The sequence below is a fragment of the Zalophus californianus genome, chromosome 15, assembly GCF_009762305.2.
Source record: "Zalophus californianus isolate mZalCal1 chromosome 15, mZalCal1.pri.v2, whole genome shotgun sequence".
Classification (NCBI taxonomy): domain Eukaryota; kingdom Metazoa; phylum Chordata; class Mammalia; order Carnivora; family Otariidae; genus Zalophus; species Zalophus californianus.
This window is the reverse complement of record NC_045609.1, coordinates 78,812,670-78,827,496: the sequence shown is the minus strand read 5'-3', so window position 1 is coordinate 78,827,496 and position 14,827 is coordinate 78,812,670. Positions and strand designations below refer to the sequence as shown.

General features: G+C 38.9%; 1 protein-coding gene across 8 annotated transcripts in view; it reads left to right on the top strand.

Annotated features, from left to right (window-relative positions):
• Positions 1–14,827, top strand: part of ATE1 (arginyltransferase 1) — a 180,571-nt gene that overhangs the window by 85,761 nt on the left and 79,983 nt on the right. For 7 of the 8 annotated variants that reach the window (XM_027596192.2, XM_027596197.2, XM_027596199.2 and 4 more), the window contains 2 exons: positions 1,049–1,230; positions 5,254–5,353. In XM_027596192.2, the coding sequence (XP_027451993.1) occupies positions 1,049–1,230; positions 5,254–5,353 (282 nt within the window). Of the gene's footprint in view, positions 1–1,048; positions 1,231–5,253; positions 5,354–11,439; positions 11,677–14,827 lie in introns of those variants that run through there. The other variant, XM_027596196.2, reaches the window with a different exon arrangement.

Below are 14,827 nucleotides of genomic sequence, written 5' to 3'. Positions count from 1 at the left end.
TCATCTACTTGTATCCATACATATTATCTGTGATTTTAGCTGTATGAAAATGATATAGATGTGCTATTGTATTTGTTCACTTAAATTGTCAATCTCTAACATCCCTAGAGCAAAGCATTTTTTATGATGTGTCATAATTTTTGTTTTATGATTTTCATTTAGCAACAGTTATATTTAAAATCATGGAATTTTAGGGGCACCTGGGTGGCTCAGTTGGGTTGAATGTCCTACTCATGGTTTTGGCTCAGGTCACGGTGTCTCAGGGTTGTGAGATTGAGCCCCCTGTCAGGCTCCACAGTCAGCAGGCAGTCTGTTTGAGATTCTCTCCCTCTCCCTCAGCTCTCCTCCCCTGCTCCCCCCGTGTGCTCTTTCTCTCTCTCTAAAAATAAATAAATAAATCTTTAAAAAAAATGAAGTCATACTGAATTTTAAAATGAAAAATGTCACTCAACTATTTACAGATAAATGGTAATATTCTGAAATCTCTTCGTTTCTTTTGTGGATTATAGTTACATTAGGATAATGGTAAGGAAATAACTTTATTTTCTTTTGGCCAGAAAGAGGAAGTGTTATAGCCCTTTTACACAAGAACTCTTACCTAGAAAAAGTAATGGAATCATATGCCTTTTCAGTGCAGTGTCGTGACAGATCAGGCCCGGCTGGCAGTATGGGGGCAGTTCTCTTCTCACCCGCCGCCTCTCCTTTCTGTTCTCCATCTTCTCTCATACACCATTTCTTTTCCTAAATTTTATGTGGAACAGAAAATATAGTTTAATATTTATTTACCCTGTGAAATTTATATTTCCTACTGTTAAATTTTTAAACAAGTTAAAAAAATCCCAAGTTTATTTCTTTTTCTCATTCTTTTGTTTGGTCAGTGTTTATACAAGTAAAAAGTTTCACAGGGTGTGACTGCAGAGGATGATGGCAACATGGGAAATTTTAGGAGTCACAGCGGAAAGTAAAAGTATAATAGGATAATTATTAAGATTTTTAATATAAAGGTAGAGACAACAAACTGTTCATATGTATGTCTGCTTTCTCATAGGCTGAGAATCCCCCTCATGGACCAGATTGTGGTTATGGCTCCTTTCACCAGCAGTATTGGCTTGATGGAAGAATCATTGCTGTGGGGGTGATTGACATCCTTCCATACTGTGTCTCGTCTGTATATTTGTACTATGATCCTGATTATTCATTCCTGTCTTTGGGTGTCTACTCTGCCTTACGGTAAGATTACTTTTGACAGCTCTCATGGGTCGTATGGAACTTCAGATAATTCCTCATTTGATTAGAGTTCATCATATAAGAGCAGAAATCCTACTTGATAGTTCATAATTTTGTTGCTATAGTAGTCTGTTATATATTGGTATTTAGAATACCACTTTTAGAACTGAGGCCGATGTCTGATGGTAATTCCCTAGCTTTTTAAGTTACCCATCTCGTCTAATATATGACAAGTCATTGTATTTGTGGGGTGCTTTTTTTGTTTATGTCTTTATTTAAGCTACTCTATCAAGAACAACTTAATGTTCCTTAAATATTATAGTATTTACATATTTTTGTCATTGTTGTATATGTTTTTTCATAATTAAAGTTTAAATGAATCTAATGTAAATAAAGTAATGTGAGAAAGCATATGGAACAGGACTGGGAAGTCCCTAACTGTCCACTAAATTCTGTGGCTCTCATCAAAAGATTATTTCCCTTTTATGTCCATGGCTGCAAATATATGCAGCACAACACAGATATTTTGCATTATCCTGATGGTAGAAAGTTTAGGGCCTTATTCCATGAAAATACTTGTTCTATTTTTATTCCTTCTTGTCTGCGTATATATGTGGTAGAGAAGGGAAGGAGAATTGAAAATTATTTTTCTGTTGCTTGTCTGGGACCTTGAGACTCTCTCGTTCTCATGGTGTCATTGTTTTCTCTTTTCCCAATCTCTGTGTCCAGTGGTCACATTCTCACATCTTGGGAAGATACACTTTGAGGTTATTTATTTTATTTGTTGTGTATGTGTTTTTTTCTGAATTATAAAAGTGGAAGAGTTGGCATTTTTCTTTAATCTCCATTTGATTTTTGTAAAAAAATCTGGTCCATAATTGATTCTGTGTGTTTCAGTGGTCTGTAATATAAAGAAAAATTCTCCATCTTGGTATTTTCAACCTAATGTCTCCTAATGCCAAGTTATAGCAGATTCACAATTATACAGTGTTTACAACTGATCTCTGTAATAATCTTTTATTTTTCTTATGTATTTAATTGCATTTGTGTATAAACTAAGAATATTCATGAGACATAATGACGTCAATGATATTGGAACTGATAATTTAAAGCATTTACATTTTGTAACTTTAGAAGTGTGTATTTATTTCAGGAAACTACTTTTTCTTTGGACCAAAATCAGCCAACACTTTGAAATTATTGTCATTTTCCTTCTTGTTTTGTTTTTGTATCTATCACTTTACAGTACGTAGCTATGGATTTGTTTAGACTTCTTAGATAAATATCAAGAATATTTATTCCCACATAGTGAATTCCAACCTATATATGACATTTCATATCTCAGTAAACTAAGGGATATTGAAATCCTGCTGCATTTGAGGTAGTAAATAATCAGTTCCCAGCAAAATTGTAAGTGTTCTATTTATTGCTTTGGTATATCTCTTGAAATTCTAGAGCTGGAGAGCTTTGAGGAAGAAGCAGAGGAGCCTGGGAGCATGAAAGTTGTTGCCAGTTGAAGGCAGGGAGATTGCCTCTGCATTACAGTCTTGTCATTTCCTTTTAGTGTTCTTGAGAATATGAGTTGCCGAGTTTTCTAGAAGAGGAAAGGCAGCCAGGAAATTTGATATTTCCAAGCAAAATTTGGGAGAACACGCTCTAAATTGCTGGTTCTATTATTGATTATAGTGTATTTCAGTGAAATCTGTTTAGCTAGTTTCCCTCCATTTCTTTAATTTCTTAAGCAATTGTAAATGAATATAGTTTTTATATTTAAATCTATAATCGATATAGATTTTTACATAATCCTAGTCTGTGGGTTTAAAAAAATTGTTTGAATTGGGGATCATGAGCATGACATTTATTTATGTTTTGTTAGCAAGATGAATTTTAGAAATGAATTAATTTGTTTAACAGATGTTTATTTGAGAAGAATCTATGTGTCTCAGACACAGTTCATAGAAATGAATAAGGGTTTCCAGCTTTGTCAAAGAAGACAGTAAATTAGAATACCAACATAATTTTAAATACTCCATTATGCTGTGACAAAAATAAAATCACAGTGATAGGTATGAGGTCCTTTTTGTATAGGGCAGTCAGGAAAGACCTCTCTGGACAGGTGACATTTGAGGAGCCAAGAAAAAATAAAGGACCCAACTGTTTAAATAAAAGTCTAAGGGTAGAAATATGGGTGGTACAACAACTGAGGTGGTCAGAATGGAGAAGATAGGTCCTGCGGGCTAGGATATGGGGTAGGATGTAGACAGGAGTTAGGCAGGGAGGGCAGAGATGCAGGAGGCACTGGTGAGGAGGGGCCGATGGAGCTGCGCTTGATAGGTCATGGTAGGGAGGTTCGATTTTGTCTAAGTGGGATACCAACCCAGTTTGAAGGCGAAGGGTTTGGGGAGGTTACCTGATCTGGTTAATATTGTAAAAAAACCACTTGGGCCGCTCTGTGGGATTTATCTCCTACGGAGATGCAGGAGGCACTGGTGAGGAGGGGCAAGAGGGGAACCCGGAAAGCCAGTCAGGAAGCTGCTGCAGTCATCCAGGGGCGCCGTTATGCTGGCTTGGACCCGAATAGCTGAGGTGGAGGTAGTGAGAAGTGGTCAGATTCAGGGTATATTTTGGAGATGGGGCCAGCTGGGCCTGTTGATGGATTGGACATGGGAGTGAGAGGAGAACAGTTAAGGATGGCTCCAGGTTTGGGCCCGAGTAACTGGGGGAGCAGAGGGGCAAGGCAGGACCGAGGGAAGGAGTGCCGTCGTCAGAGGTGGGTGGTCCCGCGTTGGTGTCCAGTGCTTTCTTCCTCACTTTGAACCTTGAAAGTGGATTCGTTCTAGGAATAGTGGGATTTATTCTGTTACAGACTAATAACGTTCAGTCTGCTTGGATTTAGAAATACTGTTATTTTACAGATGAATCTGTAGGATCACAACCCTTCCATGACTTAAATTTGAACTTGCAAAATGCACAGACTATTCACTTAAAAAATTTCTCCTTGAAATCAAGCATTCATTGGAAAGAAAGAGGGAAAGAAAGAAAAAGCAGGCCTTCAAGAAACAAACATAAAAACGAAACAAACAACTTTTCTCCTACTTTAGAAATGTACTAAAGTTTCCTTGAAACTCTCAAATACAAGCAATCATTCATTTGGGCAAGTAGGATGAAGTTCTGTGCCCGGATTTATCCGGATGCAAATTAAAACCACTTCAAGCCTGGGCATTGCTGACAGTGTCTTTGTTCAGTTAAACCTCGCCTATGCCAACAAATAGAGGAAAAGTGGTGAGATAGCAGAGTTTTCTTCCACTCTTTAGTTTTAGGGAGAATAAATATTGGAGTAGCATCTGGATGTAGGAAGGAGTTTTACATCATATATAGTTGCAAGTGTTTGCATGTAAGTGGTCATAATAATAGTCATTCTTTCTGAAATGTGTTGGTTTTTGAGTTTTATAAAACTTGCTGCACTGTTTTTCACTTGATAAACCCAGTCTTTTGAGAACTCCAGGGGATAATGAGTAATGTTTTAAATAGATCTCTTTATTTTTATGCTGTTTGAATTTTAGATCAACTAATATGCTCAATAAAGTGTAAAATGTGAACCTAGATGCATTTGCTCAAAATAATTTAGAGTTGTTTATGTCTTTTTAGTAAAAGCTATCTTAAAGTATTGTTTTTTAAGATTTTTATTTATTTGACAGAGAGGGAGAGACAGCAAGAGAGGGAATACGAGTAGGGGGAGAGAGAGAGGGAGAAGCAGGCTTCTTGCGGAGCAGGGAGCCCAATGTGGAGCTCGATCCCAGGACCCTGGGATCACGACCTGAGCTGAAGGCAGACGCTTAACGACTGAGCCACCCAGGCACCCCTTAAAGTATTTTTTAAAATTGTTTTGCTTTCAACACTTGGAGTTTCTTAATAGCTTAACATTATGTTTTCAGATGTTATTAGATATTTGACATCAAATTACATGTACTTTGAGTATTGGAATGAGATTTAACTGTACCTTCATCTTTATTCTTCTTTTGGCAGAGAAATTGGTTTTACTAGGCAACTTCATCAGAAAACATCTCAACTCAGCTATTATTATATGGGTTTCTACATTCATTCATGTCCCAAGATGAAATATAAGGTAAGGCTGATTTTCATGCATGTCTGCTCTAGATGCAGTTCATGAACATTAGTGCTTTCATGGTTTCTCATCATATTAGTTTCACTTGCTTGTATATTTACAATGTATGTAATGAATTATTTTTAAATGTGTTTTAAACTTCTCATGGAATCTGGCTTGTTCATTGCCTAAAACAATGCTGGACACATAGGCACTTAATATTTGCTTAGTACAGAATGATCTGTAGAAATTAACCAAATATATAGAAATCCCAGCTATTCTAGAACATTCAGTAGGGCCTGCTTACTTGGGGTAGCGCAGAACACCCACTAGGAATCTACCTTGTCTGGGTGCATCCTACCCCTTCCCCCACCCTCCATTTTTTTCTCCTTCCCTTCCATTTTAGCTTTGTTTTTTCCTTTGGACCCAGTCACAGTCCAGAAAAACTGGAGCTCGATGTAAGCAGTGAGGTATTTTCAATAATAAAAATAATAATGCAAATGTTTGTAAGATTTTCATCATAGAAAAATTAATCTTTAATATGATTTTTGTCTCAGGGCATATAGGACTTGGACTTTGAAGGGGTGACGAGTGAGTTAATTGAGGAAATCACTTTGCTGCCTCAGAAATGAAGCTTTCTGTAGTGAGAACCACAGCCTTTATTGCTCTGACTTTATAATTCATCGTATTATTGTGAGATTTAACTGTATGTCAGAATTCCCCTTTAAAAAAAAGTTTTATCTTTTATGACTCTCTTTAATTAAACTCTTTGATGTTTTCTAAGGATTAGCAGCCTACTGTATGTAAAAACTCTGGTAAGTGTAGAGCAGTATGAAGGAGCAGTTTCCCTATATCCCGCCCACCATAAAAACAGGAACCGAACTCCTTTGCTCTACTTAGAGCACTGCTTTAAGCTCTGAAGAGGCAAAAAGATGTAAACATGAATCTTCCTCTTAAAACTTGTAATCTTGGTGAGGATTGGGAGTATTTTACATGAAAACAGATTAGGAGAATGGTTTGGTTAAGTGGCCTGATAATCGAGTAGGCAGATGGGGAAGCCTGGGTCAGAGAGAAGGAGCAGACAAGTAAGAATTGGCAGGTGACCTTGCCCATGACATAGTCATATAAAAAAGGGTAACCAAAGGACTCTGAAGGACTTGAAAGCTATTCTGAGGTGTTTAAGCAGCTGAGAGTCATTGAGGTTTCAGAGCCAAGAACATAGCATGTGGAAATCAAAAAACATATTCATATGTATAAGTTACCATTTTTTTTAAAGTTATGGGTATTTTAAAAGCATAAACCAAATTGAAAAGTGTAATTGAACCTCCTTGTACCCATTACCCAGCTTCAGCAATTCGCAGTACCTCGTATTTCATCTGTTCTTTCATCCATATTCCTACCTCCATCATCTTTTGAAATGTTTTGGAACAAATCCAGAATATCATTTCATCGGCACATTTTTTAATGTGTATTTGTAAAAGATAAGAGCATTTTGAAAACAAAATCACAGTCTCAGCATCACATCTCAGAAGCATTAACAGTATTTCTAAATATCCTCCTGTATCTCTAGTCAGTGCTTGTATTTTCTGATTGTCTCATCATATTTTTTACAGTTTGTTTGACTTAGAACCCACACGAGGTCCGTACATTTGGTTGATGTGTCTTGTAAATCTTTTTAATCCGTAAATTTCCCCTCCCTTTTTTTTTTCTCTATACAAATGAATAATCCACAAAACATGGTGATTAACTAAATGTGGGAATGAACAAAAGTGGCTCCAGAGTGTTGAGGTTAAGTGCTGAATGTCTGGGGTAGGGATGCTTCCACTGGTAGCAACTGTAGATCCTAGAAGCAAAACTGGCTTTGAAAGAAGGGTGATACCCAATACCTTGCTGGTTTTATGCTGACATAGCCCAAGTCTTCTGGCAAGGCTTCCTGCTGGCATTTAATACAGGGTACATTGTAGGTAACTTGTGAATTTAATTGTTCAGATATTTCCTTTATGCCTGAATTATTAACTTAGTTGATAGGTCTAAACATAGTCTCTGTGGAAAGAAAAGCATGAATATATTTCTCTTTTCCCAAAAATACTTACTTGGTACTGTTTTTACTCGTGTTCTCTCCTTCGCTCATTTTTGTGGTACCAGATCTAAGTAAATTCAGGGTAGGAAACTCAAATACTCTGGATATTGTAGTACAATAATAACACTCAAAAGAAAAGTCTAGCCATCCTGTATATTCATCTGCCTTTGTGTACTTGTGCATGACCCCTTCTAAACAGAAGTATTTTTATGCCAATCTTAGGGACTTGGAGAAATTTCACTTTTACTTCCCATCTGTAATGGCCACTCTAGTGTCACAGGATTTTTCCCTCAGTGAGTTTTTCCTTATACCTAAGCTAAAATCTTAATTGCTCCGTATTTTAACCTGTTTCTTTTTTGTTGTTGTTGTTGTTCATGGAAATGTTGACCGTATTTTCATCACCCCTTCCTCTGTATGAAGACTTTTTTTTTTTAAGATTTTTTATTTATTTTTTGACAGCGAGAGACATAGCGAGAGAGGGAACACAAGCAGGGGGAGTGGGGAAGAGAGAACAGGCTTCCCGCAGAACGGGGGCGGGGGGGGCGATGCGGGGCTCAATCCCAGGACCCTGGGACCATGACCTGAGCCGAAGGCAGACGCCTAACGACTGAGCCACCCAGGCGCCCTGTATGAAGACTTTTTATGCACCTTTGTTGACTCCAGTCCAGACTAAATGCTCTATGTTATTCAGTCTCCTTCCTAAGTCGAGCTCTGCTTGGAAATAGAAGTCTGGCTCACATCTAGTTTTTAGTTAAGAATTAAAAAATGCTCTCCATACTGTTCAATCTGTCTGGCTTAATCATACCCAGCCGAAATTTGTCAGAATTATAGCTTCAGGATATTATTTTCTAATTCCGTTTGCATGAGAGGTACCCCAGTGCCCACCTCTCCTTGTCCCCTTCATTCATGTAACACTTACTGGGCTCCCGCTGGAAGTGCTGCAGTGAACAACACAGGCCAGGTCCCTAGTCTGAAGGACCTACAAGAAGTTAATGAAGAAGACAAACAGATAGGAATGAGCACTGTGTGATGTGGTAAATACTTACTAGGTGTGGCTCCTTTTCGAGTGGGGTCAGGGGGAGCCTTTCAGAGGCATAATGTTTAGACTGAGATTTGGTTGACAGGAAGTCGGCCAATGGGAAGACGAGGGGTCATTTCAGGATGAGACTGGAGAACAGCTAGTGCTCGTCTCCTTTTGAGTTGCTGCTGTTAGCCATTCCGGCTGTATTTCAGGATGACCTGAGGAACTTTTTTAAAAATACCAGTACGTGGGCCCCTGCCTTCCAAGATTTTTGATTCATTGGCTGGGGGTCAAACCATGGATGTCATTTTTTTTTTTTTTTTAATGCTCAGGAGATTCTAATGTGAAGTCAAGCTTGAGAACCACCGCACCAGATTAATTTTTCACATCTGAGAGTGTAATAATGAACTGGAAAGATGATTATTTCTCATTTTAAAGTTAGCTAATTTCTGTTTATTAAATTCAGAGTCACTCCTATTGAAGAAGCTCATATCTACATTTTGTTATCTGGGTCCAGAACATTGAAGGCTGACCAACCGGAGTCTTTCAGCTGGGTTTTCCCACCCGAGGGCATTTACCCTCACTGATCTCTCATCTTTCAGTCTCCCTCTACCCATCCTCCATGCTTGCAAACGCCTCCTCCGTCATTTCTCAGCCTAGCGGTCACTTGCTCCAGTGATCTATACTGGACACTAAGACTGGATTTGACCACTCACCTATCCACCCATCTCCAGCTCCCTTAGCATTCTGTGTTTCTTCCCAAAATTCAAGTCTGTCTCCTGTGTATACGTTTGTGAGACTTTTGATGTTTATCTTCATCATGTATGCCAAGTACCTAAAAGTGTGCCTGCCACACAATAGATGTTTAATTTTTAATAGACATTTGTTGAATTAATGAGAAGAAATACTAGTGCTGAGGGTCAAGAAACTCCCTTTTGTTTAACAGGTGTTTACTAAGTGTGACTAGGACAGCTTCTGCTTTGCAAATAGATTAGAACTTAGTAAGACACATAGGTGGTTCTAAGGGAATATGACTGGATATCATGGAGTACTAATAAATACTCTGATATCAAAGGGAGGTAGTGGTACAGGAGTGTGTAACAGTTTGGAGAAGTTGCTCAATTACAGCTGGTCTTGGTTTTGCAACTGTAAAATGGGAATGATACAGAAATGAGATATATTGTGGGGTGTTTTGTTTTTGGGTTTTTTTTTTTTTTCTTTTCTTTTCCTTTTTTTTAGTAAGCTCTGTGCCCAATGTGGGGCTTGAACTCACGACCCTGAGATCCAGAGTTGTATGCTCTACCAACAGCCAGCCAGGTATTCTGAGATATATTGTGTTTTTATCTCAATTTGAGTATAGAATCTTCTTGCACTGACTAGTAGGATAGAACCCACCCAGTTGGGTAGCATGCACAAAATCATTACCTGTGCTTTTTTTGAGACCTGTCAAAATTCTGTGTTTATATACTGATAAATGGCACCCAAATTTCTAAGTGGCCTGCTTGTGCTATTAGCCATACTTTTTAGTTCAGATGCTGGGGAAAAGCAGAGGCTTATGCTAGTGTATACCAATACTGCCTCACTTTATGAAAATTTGCAGAATTGTGGACACTTTTGCCTTTTGTTTGGAGGAAAGTGGTACTGAACTCTGTTGGGGTTGGTGCTGCAAAAAGGTGAACCTCTCCAGAATAATTCTTGTGTTGCGCTGTAGGGTATCTGTTGGTTTTGGCCTTGTCCATTTAGGGCAGAAAAAGTCTGAGCTCAGATGTTTGTGGGCAGAATAAAGTGACTATTTTGTTCCATTTGTAGATGTTTTCATTTCATCTAAGGATGTTTTATTACATTTTCAGCAAATGAGAACCCTCAGTTATGAAGGAACAGCACAACTGCTTGTAAAAGTGGGAATTCTCAATCAGAAAGGTGCTGTTCAGAATTGTAAGGTAGATGGGGGCACCTGGGTGGCTCAGTCGTTAAGTGTCTGCCTTCGGCTCAGGTCATGATCCCAGGGTCCTGGGATCGAGCCCCACATCATGCTCCCTGCTCAGTGGGAAGCCTGCTTCTTCCTCTCCCACTCCCCCTGCTTGTGTTCCCTCTCTCGCTGTCTCTCTCTCTGTCAAGTAAATAAATAACATCTTAAAAAAAAAAAAAAAAAAGAATTGTAAGGTAGATGTTGGTTCAAGCATGAATTATTTCTCATTGCAATTTGAAGGTCCAGAACTAGACACCAGCAAAAAAGGTAACTCACAGAAAATGAATTGTACACTATTGTAAAATCTCTCATTTTCAAGATTCAGTGAGGGTAAATTTAGCATATAAATACAGTAATAGTTAAAAGTGTGTCTTCTTTCTTGGAGCATAACTGTTTAAAGCATTAGTAATGGCGTATTTTTGCCACATTGTAAAATGTATGTGGAAAAATCTGTGTATTTATATCTGGTATTAAAAAAGGAATATATCTTAAAACAGGAATATTAATCATTGAGAACCAGCAGTGTCTTAGGTACCTGGTACACTCTAGACGCTGAGAATACAGCTGGAAACAGTGCATATGTGGGCTCTGCCCTAATGGAGGTCACAGCTGAGGGGGCATGTAGATAATAATCGCCCAGTGACACCCAGTGATACGTAACTGTACCTGAAACTAGAAAAATGTTTCATTTGGATTTTCTTGTGTAGATTTAGACATGTTAAGTTACAGCCTTCACCATATAATACGCTTATTATATGAAGTAGGGCAAATGAAAGTATTTAACAGCAGGTCTGAGATACACAAAAGAGCTGGTTTTACCTGCTCTCTTTTTATTGAGTAATGAGTTTTAATGAGGGCCTGCTGAAATGACGAGTTTATCTTTATGTGTAGGGAGGACCATGGCATGGTAGATGGTTCCAGGGTGTGTGTCCATCATCAGTTCCTTTCACCCTGTATGTGCATACTGCTCCATCCATCAGAAGTAGATTCTGTTTCCCTTGCCCTGATTGGACTGGCCTTCTGACTTGCACTAACAGGATACCATGGAAAAGCACTCTCTGGGGCTTCAGGCCCAGGCCTTAAGAGGACTGGCAGCTTTCCCTTCCTCTCTCTTCGGAGCCAGCCATCATCATGTAAAAGGGCCAACTCCTGCTGGCGAGAGACACCACCTGGGAGGCCCGAGACCATCTTGGATGTTTCAGCTCTAGCCAAGCTTGCTGAATGAATACGGCTGCCTGAGTGAGCCTAACAGATACCGTCAGAAGAACCCCCTAACTGAGCCGTAGCCACCTCACAGAATCAGGAGGAATAATAAATTATTGTGGTTTTCAGCCACTAAGATTTGGAGTGGTTTGTTACTCAGCAACAGATGACTAAAACACATGGTATAGGATGGAGATGACTAGATAGAGATGTAGATGTCCATGTAGATAGAAATCATTCTCTGTGGAGCTGTGCAGACTCAGAATTGACCCTTAAGTGAGCTGAACTGATCTGAGAAGTTTCTGATGGCTCAGTGTGAGAGAGTTTTGGCAAAGTCACTTAATTTCCATATGCAGTCATGCCTAGGGATGTGCCCAGTTGGCTTATGGGAATTGATCTTTGTAAGGCATTTCACTTAATACCCTGACTTGAGCCTACAAGGCATTTCTTAACATGATGATGAATTTTGATTTTGCTTGTCTTGCTAATGGTAATGATGAGCACTGCAAGATGAAGATGGAAATCACCATGTGGTCATCCTCATAGTTACATAGATGGCACCTGTTGCCATAAATTCTCCTCGATGGTTTACTAGTTTACAGCAGTTATATTTTTGTGCCTCACATTCCCTAAAACACATTTTTATTCTTTTGATTTTGCTGGTGTGTGTGTGTATGTGTAAAGGTTGATTTCCATAAACATTCCTTAGTAAGATGTGTTTTGTTTGTGCCTGTAGTCTTAGATGTAAGGCACAGGATAGTTAGAAAAGATTTAATGAGAGTTGGAAAATAGTCATTAATGAAAGGAATGGGCTTGTTACGTTATCATTGTTCACGTTAACTGTTGTAATAATTGTGGCCATGTTAATGGGACTTGATACAGTTTTAGCATAAATCAGTACCAGTTTGGGGGCTCAGGAGCTGGCTGACATGAATAGAAATGGGTGCTATGGTAATTTTATGTTTAATTTTTTGAAGACCCACCCTACTGTTTTCCATAGTAGCTCTGCACACGGATTCTAATTTCTCCACATTCTCACCAACATTTGTTATTTTCTGGTTTTGTTAGACAGTAGATATCCCGAAGTGTGTGGGGTTGTCTGTTATCTCTTTTTAAATTAAGGGAAACCTTACCAAGAAGCCTCCCAGCCCACTTCACTCGTTTTACTTGTCAGAGTTGTGCCTCTTGTCTGTGCCTGAGCCAGTCCCTGGCAAGGAGGTTGGGACCCCGTGCAACTCTGATTGGTGGTGAGAGGGGTCACTTCCTAGAGCACAGGGCCTACAGTGGACACCTGAGCAGGTTTTCCCCTCATTTGGCCTAACCACCAGTATTTCTTGGAAACTGAGCTGTTGCCTTGTATTTATTTATTTTATATATGCATTATATGGTTTATATGTTATATAGTTTATATGTATGTATACACACAGTATTATATATATACTTTTTTTTTTAATGGTCCAAAACCGTTTATTTTTTTTTCTTTTTTTTTAAATTTTTTATTGTTATGTTAATCACCATATATTACATCATTAGTTTTTGGTGCAGTGTTCCATGATTCATTGTTTGTTCATTACACCCAGTGCTCCATGCAGAACGTGCCCTCCTCAATACCCATCACCAGGCTAACCCATCCCCCTACCCCCCTCCCCTCTAGAACCCTCAGTTTGTTTTTCAGAGTCCATCATCTCTCATGGTTTGTCTCCCCCTCTGACATACTCCCCTTTTCTTCCTCTCCTGTTATCTTCTTCTTTTTCTTTTTTCTTAAAATATGTTGCATTATTTGTTTCAGAAGTACAGATCTGTGATTCAACAGTCTTGCACAATTCACAGCACTCACCGTAGCACATACCCTCCCCAATATCTATCACCCAGCCACCCCATCCCTCCCACCCCCCACCACTCCAGTAACACTCAGTTTCTTTCCTGAGATTAAGAATTCCTCATATCAGTGAGGTCATGTGATACATGTCTTTCTCTGATTGACTTATTTCACTCAGCATAACACCCTCCAGTTCCATCCACGTCGTTGCAAATGGCAAGATCTCATTCCTTTTGATGGCTGCATAATATTCCATTGTGTATATATACCACATCTTCTTTATCCATTCATCTGTCGATGGGCATCTTGGCTCTTTCCACAGTTTGGCTATGGTGGACATTGCTGCTATAAACATTGGGGTACACGTACCCCTTCGGGTCCCTACATTTGTATCTTTGTGGTAAATACCCAGTAGCGCAATTGCTGGATCGAACGGTAGCTCTAATTTCAACTGTTTGAGGAACCTCCATACTGTTTTCCAGAGGGGTTGCACCAGCTTGCATTCCCACCAACAGTGTAGGAGGGTTCCCCTTTCTCCACATCCCCGCCAACATCTGTCGTTCCCTGACTTGTTAATTTTAGCCATTCTGACGGGTGTGAGGTGGTATCTCATGGAGGTTTTGATTTGGATTTCCCTGATGCCAAGAGATGTTGAGCACTTTTTCATGTGCCTGTTGGCCATTTGGATGTCTTCTTTGGAGAAATGTCTATTCATGTCTTCTGCCCATTTCTTGATTGGATTATTTGTTCTTTGGGTGTTGAGTTTGATAAGTTCTTTATAGATTTTGGATACTAGCCCTTTATCTGATATGTCATTTGCAAATATTTTCTCCCATTCTGTCGGTTGTCTTTTGGTTTTGTGGACTGTTTCTTTTGCTGTGCAGAAGCTTTTTATCTTGATGAAATCCCAATAGTTCATTTTTGCCCTGGCTTCCCGTGCCTTTGGCGATGTTTCTAGGAAGAAGTTGCTGCGGCTATATATATATACTTTTAAAAGTCAAGCTGTTGGTTTAAATCTATTGGGTTTGTTTTCTAAGTATTTTTTAAATCAATTTTCCTGTGCTTCCAAAATGTTTAATATTTACATGTAAAGCTTGGTTCATATTCTCTATCTTGACCCCTTTCCATACAATTCAAAACTGTTTGATTTCCTTTGAAAGTAAAAATTGGAGTATATAGAAATGATGTTCGGTATAATTTTTAAAATTTCTTCTCTGTGTTATCTCTCAGAGTGCTGCTGTAAGGCCATTCTGTGATCTGAAAGAGGTGTTTTGACTAAATCCTTGTCCAGACTTGTATGCAGGCCAAAGTAAACAGTGATTTCAGGCAGTCTGCTTTGGTAGCATGACATGGCCAGACATCAGATAGTTGAAACATCAGAAAGGGTTCGGAAATGTCAGAAA